The 15,375-nt window shown below is 36.7% G+C and overlaps 1 protein-coding gene across 5 annotated transcripts in view; it reads left to right on the top strand.

Annotated features, from left to right (window-relative positions):
- dab2ipb (DAB2 interacting protein b) overlaps positions 1–15,375 on the top strand; it is a 176,207-nt gene that overhangs the window by 82,962 nt on the left and 77,870 nt on the right. For 2 of the 5 annotated variants that reach the window (XM_081367113.1, XM_081367112.1), the window contains exon 1: positions 6,541–6,963. The exons of the other annotated variants lie outside the window; for them this stretch is intronic. In XM_081367113.1, the coding sequence (XP_081223239.1) occupies positions 6,840–6,963 (124 nt within the window). In that variant the 5' untranslated portion in view covers positions 6,541–6,839. Of the gene's footprint in view, positions 1–6,540; positions 6,964–15,375 lie in introns of those variants that run through there. 5 annotated transcript variants of the gene reach the window in all.

Genomic DNA, 15,375 nt, shown 5'->3' with positions numbered 1-15,375 from the left:
AAAATAAAACTCACTTTTTGGCTGTATATTATCTCTAATATTACATGGCTACTCGAAGTCATCTGCTGACTACCTATAAAGAAATGACCAAAAATCCCATATACCTGTTCAAGTTCTACCTTTAAAGACAAGTTATTCGGTTAGGTCAAACGAAAATGGAAATTGTCATCATATACTAACCCTTGATCTTTCCAAACCTGTATAACTTCCCAAACAAAAGAGGATTTTGTGAGAAATGTTTAAATGTGTTTTGTCCATACAATGGAAGTCAATGATCACCAAAACTGATTGGTTGCCCACATTCTTCAAAATATAAAATTTTTCAGTATTTAGTTTTTTTGTGAACTATCCCTCTAATATAGATAATCAAAGTGAACACAATTTCTTGTTGGTTTGTTGTTGTGTGTGTGTTTTTGTTCAACACTTACTTAGAGAATTTGAACATTGAACAATAATTGTTTAAAATCACATTGAGCTATGATAGCACTTTAAATGGGTTCTCTAAAGTTTTTATCTGTTCTTTTGTCTGCTTTATCTCAAAATGTCCTACTTTGGATCTTTTAGTGATATTATGCCGTTTTCTTCCTTTTGCAGCTTTTGTTAGAGAGAGAGAGAGAGAGATAGAGAGAGAGAGTGTGTGTGTGTGTGTGTGTGTGTGTGTGTGTGTGTGTGTGTGTGTGTGTGTGTGTGTGTGTGTGTGTGTGTGTGTGTGTGTGTGTGTGTGTGTGTGTGTGTGTGTGTGTGTGTGTGTGTGTGTGTGTGTGTGTGTGTGTGTGTGTGTGTTTGAAACAGACTGTCAATAGAAAGATAAATGACACATCTTTTACAGCACAGAAAAAGTGCTCTCTGTCTGCTCTCATTCTGCTTGTATTTTCTTTTTCTTGAGTGAAGTAGATCTTTTGATACTCTTCACATACAATGTCAGATATAGTAAGACACCGGTCAGACCAGCCTAAACCTTAATGCTTTCTTTTCTGAACAACAACAACAATCCCCTCCCTCAAACACACATACAGTACACACTGAATGATAATAAAGGCACATAAAGAAGAAAGAATGACATTGACTTTCAGTGAAAAGAAATTAAGATTAAAAGTGTGTTGAGTATTAACCCTCTGGGGTCTAAGGTGTTTTTGGGGTCCTTGAGATGTTCTGACATGCCCTGACATTTTTGCTTTTTTCAGTTGCTTATAAACATGTTAATGGCAAAAAAAAAATTACACACTATTTAGCACAAACAGGGCTACCATGAAATGTGAGCAACAAGAATGTACATGTCTGCATTTTTGAGAGAATAATGTTTATGCATGGTTATTGAAAAAAATAAAAAATAAAGTTTCTGAAATTAGGCCATAAAACACATTCTAAATATGTGCCAATAAGACTTTTGTCTAAAAGATGTCATCGCCTAGTGTTTTTTCTTCAAAATAAAGTGAAAATCACCCTGCCTTATCATTCACATAACACATTGATTTGAATTTTGCAAAGCACTTTCTGTTTGGAAAGGCCATATGCGGAGTGGGCGTCAACGGTCATGTATATGTAGTGGTTCACACCTTAGGAGACAATGGGGCCTGCATACTTAATTAGCCATTCATTCAGGTGAGTCACTGAGCCACAAGAATATTTATCTTCTCCCCAAATTTGTCAATAATAAAACACAATAAAAGTTATTTAAAGAAAGGGCTTATATTTACCTTTTAATAGTTTGTTTACATCTACTTTGTAAATATATTTTTTTATTAAAAAGGTTACAATTACAACAACAATTCAAGAATCTTTCTTTGTAAAAACTAAAGTATATATTTTATCATACATATTTCAAAGTTAAGGATTTGATTGATTATTTGATAACTTTATTTTTGACAAAACATATTATATTTAACATAAGCAAATATTGGCAAACAAAAGCTTATTTGAGGTGGCAGATATTTTACAGTAAAAATGTATAATCTATCCAAAACTAATCAACGAAATGTTGTCTTTCATATGTCTGTAACATAGGTCTTTCATTTTTATTATAAGAAATATAAATGTTAATTTGCAGTTTAATATGTTGCTTATACAAATACATTTTATTTCAACATATTTTAGTCGATATTTACTGAGTGTAGCAATACAGTTTGCTAAAACCGAAACATTCATACACAAACAGAAACGCCTGACTGTAACGTTGTTTTTATGAAATATTAGGGCATATAAATGTTAATTTTCAGTTTAAAACGTTGCTTATACAAATAGCCTACATTTTATTTCAACATAGGCTATTTCTGTCGGTTTTTACTCAACTCAGTATAGCAATACAGTTTGCTAAAACATCATCATTCATTCACACAGAGACGCAATTTAAATTTAAACTGTCTTTTTGCGAGCTGTGGTAAACAGCGCGCATCTCTGCGGCTGCCGTTCATTCATTCACAGAAACGCGATTAACTTGAGAAGGAAAAAAAACTTACTACATATTCGGATCCTCTCTCCTGCAATACCCGCACTCTGAGGTAGATTATCCATTATTAATATTTCTCACAGCGCTGCCAGATGGTGTAAACACGTAGGCTACAATGGTCTGAATAAACTTGTTTTCTCGAGCTGATATGGGGGCGTTCACAGGTTTGCTTGGATTGCCTCAGTAGTTTGCGTTTGAATAGCACGCGCTCTCCGTGGGCGGAGTCACATTACCTTTGAATTAGCTCTAATGAGCTCGACTGGGATCGCTCTCTTTTAATACAGATTTCACAAGATGAGAATATTTGTTTTTTATATAAATTACCTCATTTAAAAGCATAGAATTCAAGCTTCATGTCTGTGTATCTGTATGTCTGTTTGACTGAGTATTCGCTGAGTTACAGTTCACACTTTGTTTTTATTGTGCGTATACACAAAAATAATACACATTTAACAGAATCGATTGATGTATGAAACTTGCTTGTAATTTCAAAGTCCACAGAGCAAAATTAATTTCTTTTGAACTGAACTGAAAAAAAGCGAGCTGGTATCGCCGGCGATACCGTCGACCCCAGGGGGTTAAGACAGACTGTTTTGTCTGCTTCTCTTTCTTAAAGGAATAATTCACCCAAAAATAAAGTATGTCATTATTTACTCAGGCTGATGTATTATATATTTTAGTCATTATTAAGTGATAATCTTCCGCTCCAGAACCTCTGCTCTCCGATTCATGCACAACTCATTCTGGTTTGTGAATACATTGTTCAGTTTGATTTGAAACAACTCAGGAGAATGATTCTTTTTGGATCTCAGTTTCAACTCAATGATCTGGCCACATCTGTTTTCAGCTCACTAGAAGAAAAGAATATCAGTTAAAAAATTACTTACATTTTTCAACTTACACTATCTTTCAAAAGTTTGGGGTCAGTAAGTATTTTTTTAAATGTTTATGAAGAAAGTCTCTTATGCTCACCAAGGCTGCTTTTGTTTGATCAAAAATACAGTAAAAACCATAATACAGTAACATTTTAGTACATAGTACAGTTTAAAATGTTTTCTATTTTGAATATTTTAAAAGGTATTGTTTCCTGCGATGGCAAAGCTGAATTTTTAATAGCCATTACTGCAGTCTCACATCATCCTTCAGAAATCATTCTATGCTGATTTGATGCTCAAAAAAGATTTCTTATTATTACCAATGTTGAAAACAGTTGTGGCTGCCCAATATTTTTGTGGAAACCATATTATATATTTTCAGGATTCTATGACGAATAGAAAGTTCAAAAGAACAGTATTTATTTGAAATAGAACTCTTTTGTAACATTATAAACATCTTTACAGTCACTTTTGATCAATTTAATGTATCCTTGCTGAATAAAAGTAGTAATTTCTTAGAATTACAAAACAAAAAAAAACTAAAAAACAAAATTGGAATAAAAAAGCTATGAAAAAGCTGCCTGAAAAAAATTCATTTGTATCCCAATAATAAAATTATAATTGTTAATAATGACATAATTTCCCTTTTTGGCTGAACTACCCCTTTAAGACAGTTCTGTGTGTGTGTGTGTGTGTGTGTGTGTGTGTGTGTGTGTGTGTGTGTGTTTTCCTATTATGGCATCTGGAAGGGCAAGATTGAGCATGCAAGAGATACAATCCTTTAGAAAGTTCTCCACTGTCCATCCCCTTTCTCTGACATTCACATTTGTGCACACAGTGAACGAATTTCCAAGTGTCCCAAGTCTAGCAAAGCCATGAGAACAGGAAATGACCTCGATTCTGAGTTTGCCCCCAAGTGTAACCCCAAGCAAACAGCTTGTGTTCACTTTTCAGACAAAGAACAGTGGACCAATGTGTGTTGTTATGAGTGTGTTACATATTTTCAATAAGTCTACAGGGACACATGGGGGAATATCCGGCCGTAATCCTGATGCTTGGGCTTTACAAGGGCTGAATTGAAGTATTTTAGTGTGATTCTCTGATTGACTGTTTTATGGCACTGGTCTTATTGTCACCTGGGGAGTCACAGCAGTCAAACAGAAGGGGGTTGGGCAGGGAATCGTTTGAAAGCAGGAAGGTTGAACGGATAACAATAGGAAAATTGAATGGAGAGTTGAAGTTTGTGTATCCAGCTTCCCTAAAAGAGACCGGTTACTCACACCGACGCATCAACAGGTTGTGTGATCACTCTGACCTCCCCTGAACAGACAAAAATATTTGAGATATTCTTCAAAATACCTTCTTTTGTGTTCCACAGAAGAAAGTCATACAGGTTTTGAACCACATGAGTGTGAATTAATGATGACAGAATTTTCAGTTTTGGTTAAATGTTCCCTTTAATTAAAACATACTTACTGTTATGTCACTCTGTATGTATTCTTTCAAGAACGTGTGGGTTTTCACATTTTTATAGTCAAACTCTAATAGTAAATCATTTGTAAATGTCTGTGCATGTGTGTCTTTGTGTCCATCTGTTCTGCTGTATTCCAGCTGCTTGACCCACACCCTCAGCACTAGCTCCTCATTGGCTGATGAGAACCTTGTCTGGAGAAGTTTGTCTGGGCCCTTATGAGGATGCACATCTAAACCCTGGACTGGACTTTCTCTAAAATTGGAATAGAGCCTTGATTCAGACTCCGTGTTTTTAATTTGTGGCAGTCTTGAATTGATCTTTGAAACAAACAGTATAATGAAATCTTTCTAAGAGGCATTCCGGCTTAGGACTGACTGTCAGTATTTGTTAGAAGACAAAACACAATAATGAAACTTCATGATATCATCTTTACAGGTTTCAAACCTGCAGCCTTTGGCCGAAGCTTTTATCTCACATACACGTTTGGTTTCGCTTTGCATCTGGACTGGTTTTTCAAAATTCCTCTGTCATGGGATTGAACTGGATGGATCACTGTGGTTGTGATATAAGCATGACTTATGGCACAGTTGTGTGTTTAGAACATTCTGGGTTTTTCTTAGCCTGCAAATGTTTTCCATATGTTTCTGCCTTTGATGCAGAATATAGACTCCATCATTTGTGTCTGTTGAATTCGGGTCAAATGGCTACTTTTTTTTTTTGGCAAGCAACATCTCTAATAGTAGATGTTTTACCAGTGGCTATTTCGTAGGGCTCTAAAAAGCATGACATTCCTGTATATTTTCCCTGTCTGCAGCCTGTGACATCACAGCTTAGGATAAATAAGGAGATTTCAGATTGCATACTTTTCTAGACAAGTGCCATTAAGGTGAATCGGAATTTTAACGTCTGTTTTCATATTAAATTTTAAACTTGTCATAGTAATGTGACTCTTGTCATCTTATTGGGAAATAAATTCAAATTTGTAGGGAATAGAAATGGTCAAAAACTCAAACTCAGTAAGAGAAAGAGAGAAGCAATTGTTTTGAAGCAGAAGTCTGAGGAACTTCTCTTTTTATTTTTAAGTTTTACATAAATAAATCTATACATGTGAAATGAAACCTCAGGTCACATTTCAGCCAAAAATCTACAGAATAAAAAAGTAATGTGTGTGTGTGTGTGTGTGTGTGTGTGTGTGTGTGTGTGTGTGTGTGTGTGTGTGTGTGTGTGTGTGTGTGTGTGTGTGTGTGTGTGTGTGTGTGTGTGTGTGTGTGTGTGTGTGCATATATATATATAAATATATATATATTATTATTATTATTATTATTATTATTATTATTATTATTTTACATTGTCTTTATGTAACGTATTATTTCTTACTTCCGTTTATTATTATTTTTTCTATTTATTTATTTATTTATTTATTTATTTATTTATTAAATTATGGGGTGAAATATGACTGGTTCTTGACAGGTTTCATGGAATTCACCATATTCACCACCTTCTGCGGATCCAGCCCTGGTTTTCCCACAAACTCTCCGCGCAAACTTTGTCTTTTGGCTTTCTCCCTATGTGTTCAATGGCATACCTCTGCCTTCCTGCTACTTGTAGGCTAAGTGTGTGTGTGAGAGAGAGAGAGAGAGAGAGAGAGAGAGAGAGAGAGAGAGAGAGAGAGAGAGAGAGAGAGAGAGAGAGAGAGAGAGAGAGAGAGAGAGAGAGAGAGAGAGAGAGAGAGAGAGAGAGAGAGAGAGAGAGAGAGAGAGCGAGAGAGCATGCAGCACTGGAGAACATTGTGAGCTTTACCCCCTCAGTGAGAAGTCAAGCAACAGAGTGAAACAGAGAGACATAGAAAGCAAACCTCCTATAGTTGGACTTTTCCTAGCTCTCCAAGACTTGAGTACTAGAATGAATTTCCTCTAAAACTTTGGATGTCACTGCGCAACTGTGGAGTTTACGCACAGTAGGGATCTTTAAAGTTGTGTTGTCTGAGCGCGTGTATGTGAGCCGTGCTTTGAGGCGTGAGTGTGACAGAAGTGTGCTCGGAGCTATGTCAGGTGTCACACGGAAAGGTTCTGGGAGACCAGGATATTACTACAGGCTCCTGGGTCGAACGAGGCTACAGAGACAACGCAGCCGCTCCAGGAGTAGAAGCAGAGCCACAAACAATAGGGGTAAACATCAAGTTATAACTTTACTACTCTGTTTCTGAAATATAGTCCCTCTCACCTTTTAAAAAAAATGTTCGGTTAGTTAATAAATGGTGCTGTATATCTTGGTAATACCCATAACTGTTACACACTGTCACAGTAGTAAAACATCATAACAGCCCACATTAGAGTGCAACTGCCATAAACACAGTTATTACCGCTTTGTTTATTGTAGCACTCTTGTTCACTTCTTTTGAAAAGTGTGGGGTTTTTTTGTGTGTGTGTGTGGGGGGGGGGTTGCCTGGAAAAAAAATTATTCACATTATTTAAATTCCGAAGAAGAACATCTATTGAATAAAAAATGTATCTATTTAATTTGCACTTCTCTTTAGTTCTAAAAAACTGGATGCAAACTCTTCCTCTTTAACCAGCTCATTTTTAGACTTGCTATTAAAGGTACAATATGTAAGATTTTTGCATTAAAACATCCAAAAATCACAAGGCCAGTGTTATATATTTTGTTAAGTTGATTACGTACAATATCCAAAATGTTTCCAACTATTTTTAAATAGAAAATTGCAATTTTAACCAAGGAAACGGGCCGTGTGAGCTGGGAGTCGCCAGTCAATGGCTTCATATCTGCGTTACCCTCGGTTTCCGCTCGTACTGCGTGGAGTCCTGGACAAATTCGTAAGTTGTAGTTGTAGCGTCTATCAAGCAACAAACGTTAGCTTGTTTCGTGCAGTCGTTATGGAACACAATTATTCTTTACCGATTGTTTTATTTTTATCATTAAAATGTGTCATGAATGTTCGCCGGTTCCCGCCTCCTTCTTCCCATAACACCTGAACTTCATTACATATAGCATGTGTTATACATAAAGATTAATCAGTATTTTGGCCAATGATGCGGGTATGTTCGAATGTACTTTTACAACAATTGTTTAGGACACGTAAAACTGCGCAGCGTTATCACAACAATGAATTCGACAAATACAGTAACATCTATGATAACCAATTTAGTATTAAACCTTACTTTTCTTGCGGTTAATTCATTTTAATGAAATAAAGGCATGTAATTAAACGCAACATTTATAAAAATAGAACTTTACCTCATCCATGAACATGATTTTTCAATTCCCGTCTGACTGATTTACATCCACGGTGGAGTTCCCATCATTCCACGCTCCTTCACATCGTCATCAAGCTACGCCGTTGTTGTTTTTTGGAATGTAGTTCCCTCTAGCGGCAGAAAATCTTGCATATTGTACCTTTAATGTTTCATTTCACAGGCTAGTAACTAGATATTGAAGGGGACACATGTCATTTAATATTCAAAATAGTTGTTGTTGCACTGAGTCTTTGTTGCATTAGTGGTAGGACTTTTTTCAGAGCCTCTTTCTGCAGGTTAAATCTTTATGCCAGTAGGTGGTGATAAGTGTTTTTGTATATTATGAAAGAGTCATTGAGTCATTCACTCAGCCAATCGTCTCTACCACTGTATGTGTTGCTTTTTCAATGCTGAACAACTGATTCTGCTTTGACTTTGTTTGGAAATTTTTTTTTACAACAATTACAATGTCTAATTTGACAAATGTATTTATTCATAACATAATTCTGTAATGTGAAGTACAGTATTAATTTCGTGTTCATAGAGATGTGGTATAAAAGTAAAATCAACATTGAGTAATCATGCCTGTGGCCAAATCACAGCTGTTTACACAGTCAGTACTAAAGCACAGTAAATATTATGCGATTTGTATTTTTCATGTTTTTTGTATTTTCTGATTATCTTCTTTAACTTTTCGTTCCCTCAGAACTTGAGTATTTTAGGTTTCATGTACAAAAAGCTTAGTCACTCCATCAGTTTAGTGTCAGTTTTAACACCTAAGTGTCACCAGGACAGAACCGCACAAGCCGTAAATTTGAGTTAACGAGTCCTCAAGCGGAGCGGGCGGAGTGAGTGTCTGTGTGTGGAGAGGGGGTTATTATCTGCTATAACTTTGAGGTTAACGGATTAGTTCACTTCAGAATTAAAATTTACTGATAATTTACTCATCCCCACGTCATCCAAGATGTTCATGTCTATCTTTCTTCAGTCGAAAAGAAATTAAGGTTTTTGAGGAAAACATTCCAGGATGTTTCTCCATATAGTGGACTTCAACGGGGACTATCAGGCTGAAGGTCCAAATTGCATTTTCAATGCAGCTTCAAAGAGCTCTGCACGATCCCAGCCGAGGAATAAGGGCGTTATCCAGTGAGACAATCGATCGTTTTCTATAAAATAAAAATATTAGGGCTGGGGGAATTAACACGTTAATCTTTGCGATTAATTTGAGATGTTAGATGAAATTAGCGCAGCACTTTTTTTTTTGCCCCGTTTTAATGCAGCTGCTATTGAAAAGGCCGAAAATATGCCGTCCCGCCCCTCTGTGTTCGGCGATCAGGTTTAATTCTCGCGCAGCTTTCATGAGCAGGTCTTTTCCGATCCGTGTGTGTGTGTGTCGGCGCGCTGCTGCGCTCTCTGCTCAATGTTCCGCTCCTTGTTTGCGCTGCGCGTTCTGCTCTGTCGTTCACAGCCCAAACGCTCCAATCATGTACCGATCACGCCCTGGAAAAGCAAAGTCTGCTCAAATAAGGTGAAATTTCTCTGTAGTAGACTTCTGTTTGCAATAGTCCTACTGAGCTGGTATAGTCATGCTGGGTAACAATGGTAAAATTACCCGCTCTGATCACATGCTCCGGTAATAATAGCTTTGTAGGACTATATTTTATTTTGATAATTAGTATAAAAAAATATAAAAAAATCAGTTAAATTGATTATGTTGATTGATTATTGAAAAAGAATAATATATTGATATATTGATGTTTAATATTATTTTAATATTATTAATTTAACTTAATTTAACTAGGTGATTCTAAGTTTAAATATTGATGATTACAAGCTTGCGGGAAATGCAATTAATTACAGCAAATTGTGCAATTAATTAGTTAATTGTTTTTTAATCGATTCCCAGCCCTAAAAATATATGTATACTTTTTAACCATAAATGCTCATCTTGCACGTCCACGACGTCACGCATTACGTGATCACGTTGGAAAGGTCAGGCGGTAACGTGACATCTCATTTTCTCCTCCAACCTCAAAATCGTCCGACATCGTTATTTTACTTTTTTTTTTTTTTTTTGTAAAGGGCATTTGACTTAGTCTTTGCATGTTCATTTTGTAAACACTAGGTCTGTACTTACGCCTACGTCACACGTGAACGTGAACGCGTAATGTGTGGCGCATCACAGCTATTGCAAGACGAGCATTTGTGGTTAAAAAGTATAGAAATGTTAAAAAAAATTACAATATGACTGATCGTTTCACTAGATAAGACCCTTATTCCTTGGCTGGGATCGTGTAGAGCTCTTTGAAGCTGGACTGAAACAGCAATTTGGACCTTCAACCGTTGATAACCGCTGAAGTCCACTATATGGAGAATCCTGGAATTATTTCCTCAAAAACCTCAATGTCTTTTTGACTGAAAAAAGTAAAACATAAATATCTTGTATGACGTGGGGGGGGGGGGGGGGGGTCAGTAAATTATCAATAAATTTTAATTCTGAAGTGAACTAATCCTTTAAACAACAAGACAGGTGACCAGCCACAAGTATTAAACCTGACACAACAAACACACTTTTACTCACAATTTTTCAAACCAGTCAAGAAGGATCGCAGTAGTTCAGTATGGCTCAACAAGCGCCTGCATTCTCTCTCACACACATGCTCTGTGTAATTTCAGATGTGATGGCTGTGAATGGCTCCTTTAAACTCTCATCCAGGTTATGGCTATCTGGGCTCATTACATGGGGTCGATTGAGATCCCTGAGTCATTCCAGCACAAATTCAATCATTGAGAGAATCAATTCATGTAGTAGATGAGGTGCTTTGTTATGGGGCTTTGTAATGGCACAGCTGTTTGGGGGACTTTGCAGCTTCAAGGTGACATCACTGTGATAAACTTTTGAAGTGAAAGGCAGTCCCTCCAGAATACAATCCTGCATAATTCCCCGTATCACTAGAAAATTATCTAAATTATAAAAATTATTTATAATTATCTAACTTATCCATAAGTTGTAATGTATATACATATATATTAGATTTTATATATTATAAGTTATTTCAGATTTGTGAAGAATGGGTAATGCTGTGCACCACACTCAATATCCTAGTCTTTCCAAGTCTAAAAAAAAAATGTCCATTGGTCATTTTACAAGTTAAAATGTATCAAATGTATCACAAATTTCTGGGAATTACCACCACAAAATCTGCCATTTTGATCCAAAAAATCTGAAAAAAATGGCAAAATCATGGTGGAACTGAAAAGGTTCCAGAAGCAGTAATCTATAGACAAGAGTATAATGTTTAGGATAGAAGTCTTAAGCTCAGTGTGTGTGTGTGTGTGTGTGTGTGTGTGTGTGTGTGTGTGTGTGTGTGTGTGTGTGTGTGTGTGTGTGTGTGTGTGTGTGTGCTCGATTGATAATGATATTCTCTGTTAAGTGACTCATGCACAATGGAGTACAAGTATGTGTGGGTTTTAATTTATCAAGATTTTTGTTTGATGGAGGGAGAGAGATTCAGAAAGTTTTCCAGTTGAGTGAGTGATTGTCATAAAAGTTTTTGCATGTTTTTGTAGGTGTGGATGTACTTACAGTACCTGTCAATCTGTGTGTTAGAGGTTCCTTTCTTGTTTACTGTTGTTTAATGTACTCTTATTCATGTTAAGGAAGACATAATTTTTCAATTTATATGTGCGCACAAAATATTTATTTGATAATAATAATAATAATAATTGTCTCAATGTATTGCAAAATTATGATTATTGATGATTATAAAAATGACAAATATTCATTGTCAGTTCATGGTAGCTCAGGTCCATTGAATAAAATGAACAAATACAACTTTTTGTTTTTAATAATGATTTAGTAAATGCTCAAATGAACATGGATTAATAAATGCTTTAGAAGTATTTTTCATTTTTAGTTCATACAAATATAGTTAACTAATGTTAATAAATGTAACCATTTTGCTGTTATTATTATTATAACCAATACATTATTATTTTATATTAACAATATATTCACATCTTATTTTCCTTCAAATAATCAAATTTCAGAGAGCTGTGTAATAAAAAAAATAAAATATACAAACTTATTATGATTCATGTGAAGATGCACATTATCATTGGAATCATGCAAATTGAGTGTACTTGGAACAGAATTATAAGCTTTGTTATCTGCGGTGCTGCATGGGTTCTGCTGTCTGATATCTTATCAGTTCATGCCTGACAGAAGATGACGGCATTTTGGATCTGAATATTCAAATTCTGCACCAGTGTGAGGTAATGATGCCTCCATGAGCTCACCTGAGCTCAACCCTCTTACATAACCAATTACACACACACACCCCACACAGGGAGGATAAACACACTTAATAACACTGTTTGAGCTTGTTCGAGAACATGCATAAGATCTGGAGAGCAAATTGTAGCCTCTACGTATAGTAAGACATGCATCCACCACAGCCAGCTGCATGTGAGTGTTTGTAGAGTGTGTTTTCTTTCTAGCTCTCGCTTCCTTCCTCCCCTCTGTTCATTTTTGATAATGCAGCATTACATCACCACTGTCCCAGCTGCTACAGTAAATGGACAAGATGTGAAACACACACACTGTGTGAGGAATAACCTGTTCTGGGAAGTTACAGGACAAACCCAGTTCTTCCCACAGTTGATGCGTTTTCTGCTATGCTATGGTTATTAATGTCTGATTAGGAAACACATGGGATCATGATAAGTGGGCTTAGCGGGCTACTGACAGTTGCTTGCAGCTGTGGGTTTCACATGTTTACTTTGCATTATCTCACAGGAATGAAATGTTAGAAGATTATGGTAGAGATTGTCCTGTACTAGTGATGCAGGGCCAGTTTCATAGTTTCTTACTCTAGCTATGACCCAGATGAATACGGAGAAGCTGAGGGGCTGTTTACACCTGGCCACTTCATGCGTTTTCTCAGATCGGATAGCTATCTGATTTATCAAAACGAATCCATTTACACCTGGTCACATAAATGTGTTTTTGCGAAACGGATTTAAATCCGATCTTCAATTCCCGCGCTATATGCAGATTTAACGGAGTGCACGTCACCGAAAGCAACAGATATGAGCTGCATTTTATTGATCATCAGCTAAAATTTCAAAATCAAAGACCGCAATAAGAGAGAGCGGCAACAGCCCTGGTAAGATCATTGGTTTCTCTACTTTAAATGATGATGATTGTGTATTAAGCGTCTGCGACTTACTTTCACTTTGATTTGCGATAGTTTGCACGTTGGCTTAATGAATAGATGCTCAGCTTCTCATCTGCGATGCGTGTTCCAGTAGCGTCGTCATATCTGGCTATAACATTAGATATAGCCTATAACACGCTCTCACACGTTTATTTTTTAGCATTTTGGAAGGAGTACAATTTACATATGTGGTTTCAACAACCAGATGCGTTTACACTTGTCCAGTTTCGTCTGGAATGCGGCCCAGACCACCTCCTGAAGTGGTTTGAGCGATCGGATTCAAATCCGTCTCGAATGCGTTTTGGAGGGCATCGGATATGTATCCGATCTGAGAAAACGCATGAAGTGGCCAGGTGTAAACGGCCCCAGAGTGTCACTTTTTTGGAGTTGTGACACATTGAGTCATGGTACTGGGGCAAAGTGGGTTCGAGTTTGGCTCACAACACGCCTTGAACATCTTTTCATCATCATTTCCTATCTACTGCTGTGGCCAAGTAGTTAATGCATTCCAGTCCCATTCTTACCTATTCTCATTGCTGTCTGTGGTCTTGTATTTGAATCAAAGCATTAGCCTGTGGTGCTCATGTTGGACAGTGCTACATCTGTCTGACTCGCAATACTTCCTGATCCCAGTCTCATTTCTTCTTTTGACTGTCTTTCTGTTACACTGATAAACTGAATGCATTTTAAATGCACAATAACCAGATTTAAATATTTATTATCAATAAATCCACTTTGTTTCAATCCTTCACTTTTGTTGTTGTCATGTCTCTATAGAGCTCAGGCCTAGTAGTTAGAGCATGTGATTTGGGGCTAATGTGGGCAACGTGAAGTTAAATCTGGTACGCAACACTTTCGGGTCCAATTTCTTTTCCCCTTCATTTCTTATCATCTCTTCACTTTAATTATGTCATGTCTCCACATAGTTGTGGCCTATAGTTGGTGTATGTGATTTGATACGTGGTGCTAACATGGGCAAGAAGAGCTTGAATTTGGCTAATTTTCTGATCCCCATCCTTTTCTGGCATCTCTTCATTATATTTGTTGTCATGTTTCTTACAGAACTGTGGTTTAGTAGTTAGTACATGTGCTTTCATACATTGTGCTGTGGTCGCTTATAGGCAACTTTTAGCTATACCTGGCTCAGAGTTTTCTTATTCCCACTACTTCTCCTCATACTTCTGTAACCTCACTACTATGCCTAGTAACAAAAAGGCTGAATTGATCATACTCTTTGCTTAGAAGTTATGAAAAACAGTTGAATGCTGTAGAGAATGTTGATGGATTTGAACCGCAATCCTGCTGGAGATTCCATTTAAGCATTGCATCTATTTTTACATGAAACTCAAAGAGTGATCTGATAAAAATGTCTGCAACTTTCATAGGGTGTTTGTGTGCGTGTGTGTGTGTGTGTGTGTGTGTGTGTGTGTGTGTGTGTGTGTGTGTGTGTGTGTGTGTGTGTGTGTGTGTGTGTGTGTGTGTGTGTGTGTGTGTGTGAGTGTTTACAGTTAAAAGCTATAGTGTAATCCAGAGAGTGCAAACTTAACTGAAGATCTGGGTCAGGCTGGAAAATCAAAACAGACAAAGGAAGAAAGTGAAAGAACAGGAAATAGAGTGTGATAAAGACGTGAAAGACAGGAAATGAAGAGAATGAGGGAGGTGAAAGGACAGTCGAGAGAATAGTGATTAAACAGAAATGGAAATAGAAAGCTGTGTCAGAATCATCTGATAGCTGGATGTTGTTCTACAGTTTGACGTTGTTAAATATTTTTCTAGCTTCTAGCTTTGTTATTGGTTTTCTATATGTGCTGTTGCTGTGTGTGTGTGTGTGTGTGTGTGTGTGTGTGTGTGTGTGTGTGTGTGTGTGTGTGTGTGTGTGTGTGTGTGTGTGTGTGTGTGTGTGTGTGTGTTGTCTTTAGGGCTGCAACAAACGATTATTTTGATAATCGACTAATCTAACGATTATTAGAACGATTAATCGACTATTCATCGATTATTTCGCCGACTAATCAGTACTTTTGGAACGATTATTCAGCCTTTTCAATTAGCTAAAACACTGAGTTATACATATTCTAACTATAATATATATATAAAAAATCACTTCAGC

This window comes from Scardinius erythrophthalmus (genome assembly GCF_964197995.2).
Source record: "Scardinius erythrophthalmus genome assembly, chromosome: 5".
NCBI lineage: Eukaryota > Metazoa > Chordata > Actinopteri > Cypriniformes > Leuciscidae > Scardinius > Scardinius erythrophthalmus.
The sequence above is the reverse complement of the archived record's forward strand: the minus strand, read 5'-3'. Positions and strand labels throughout refer to the sequence as shown.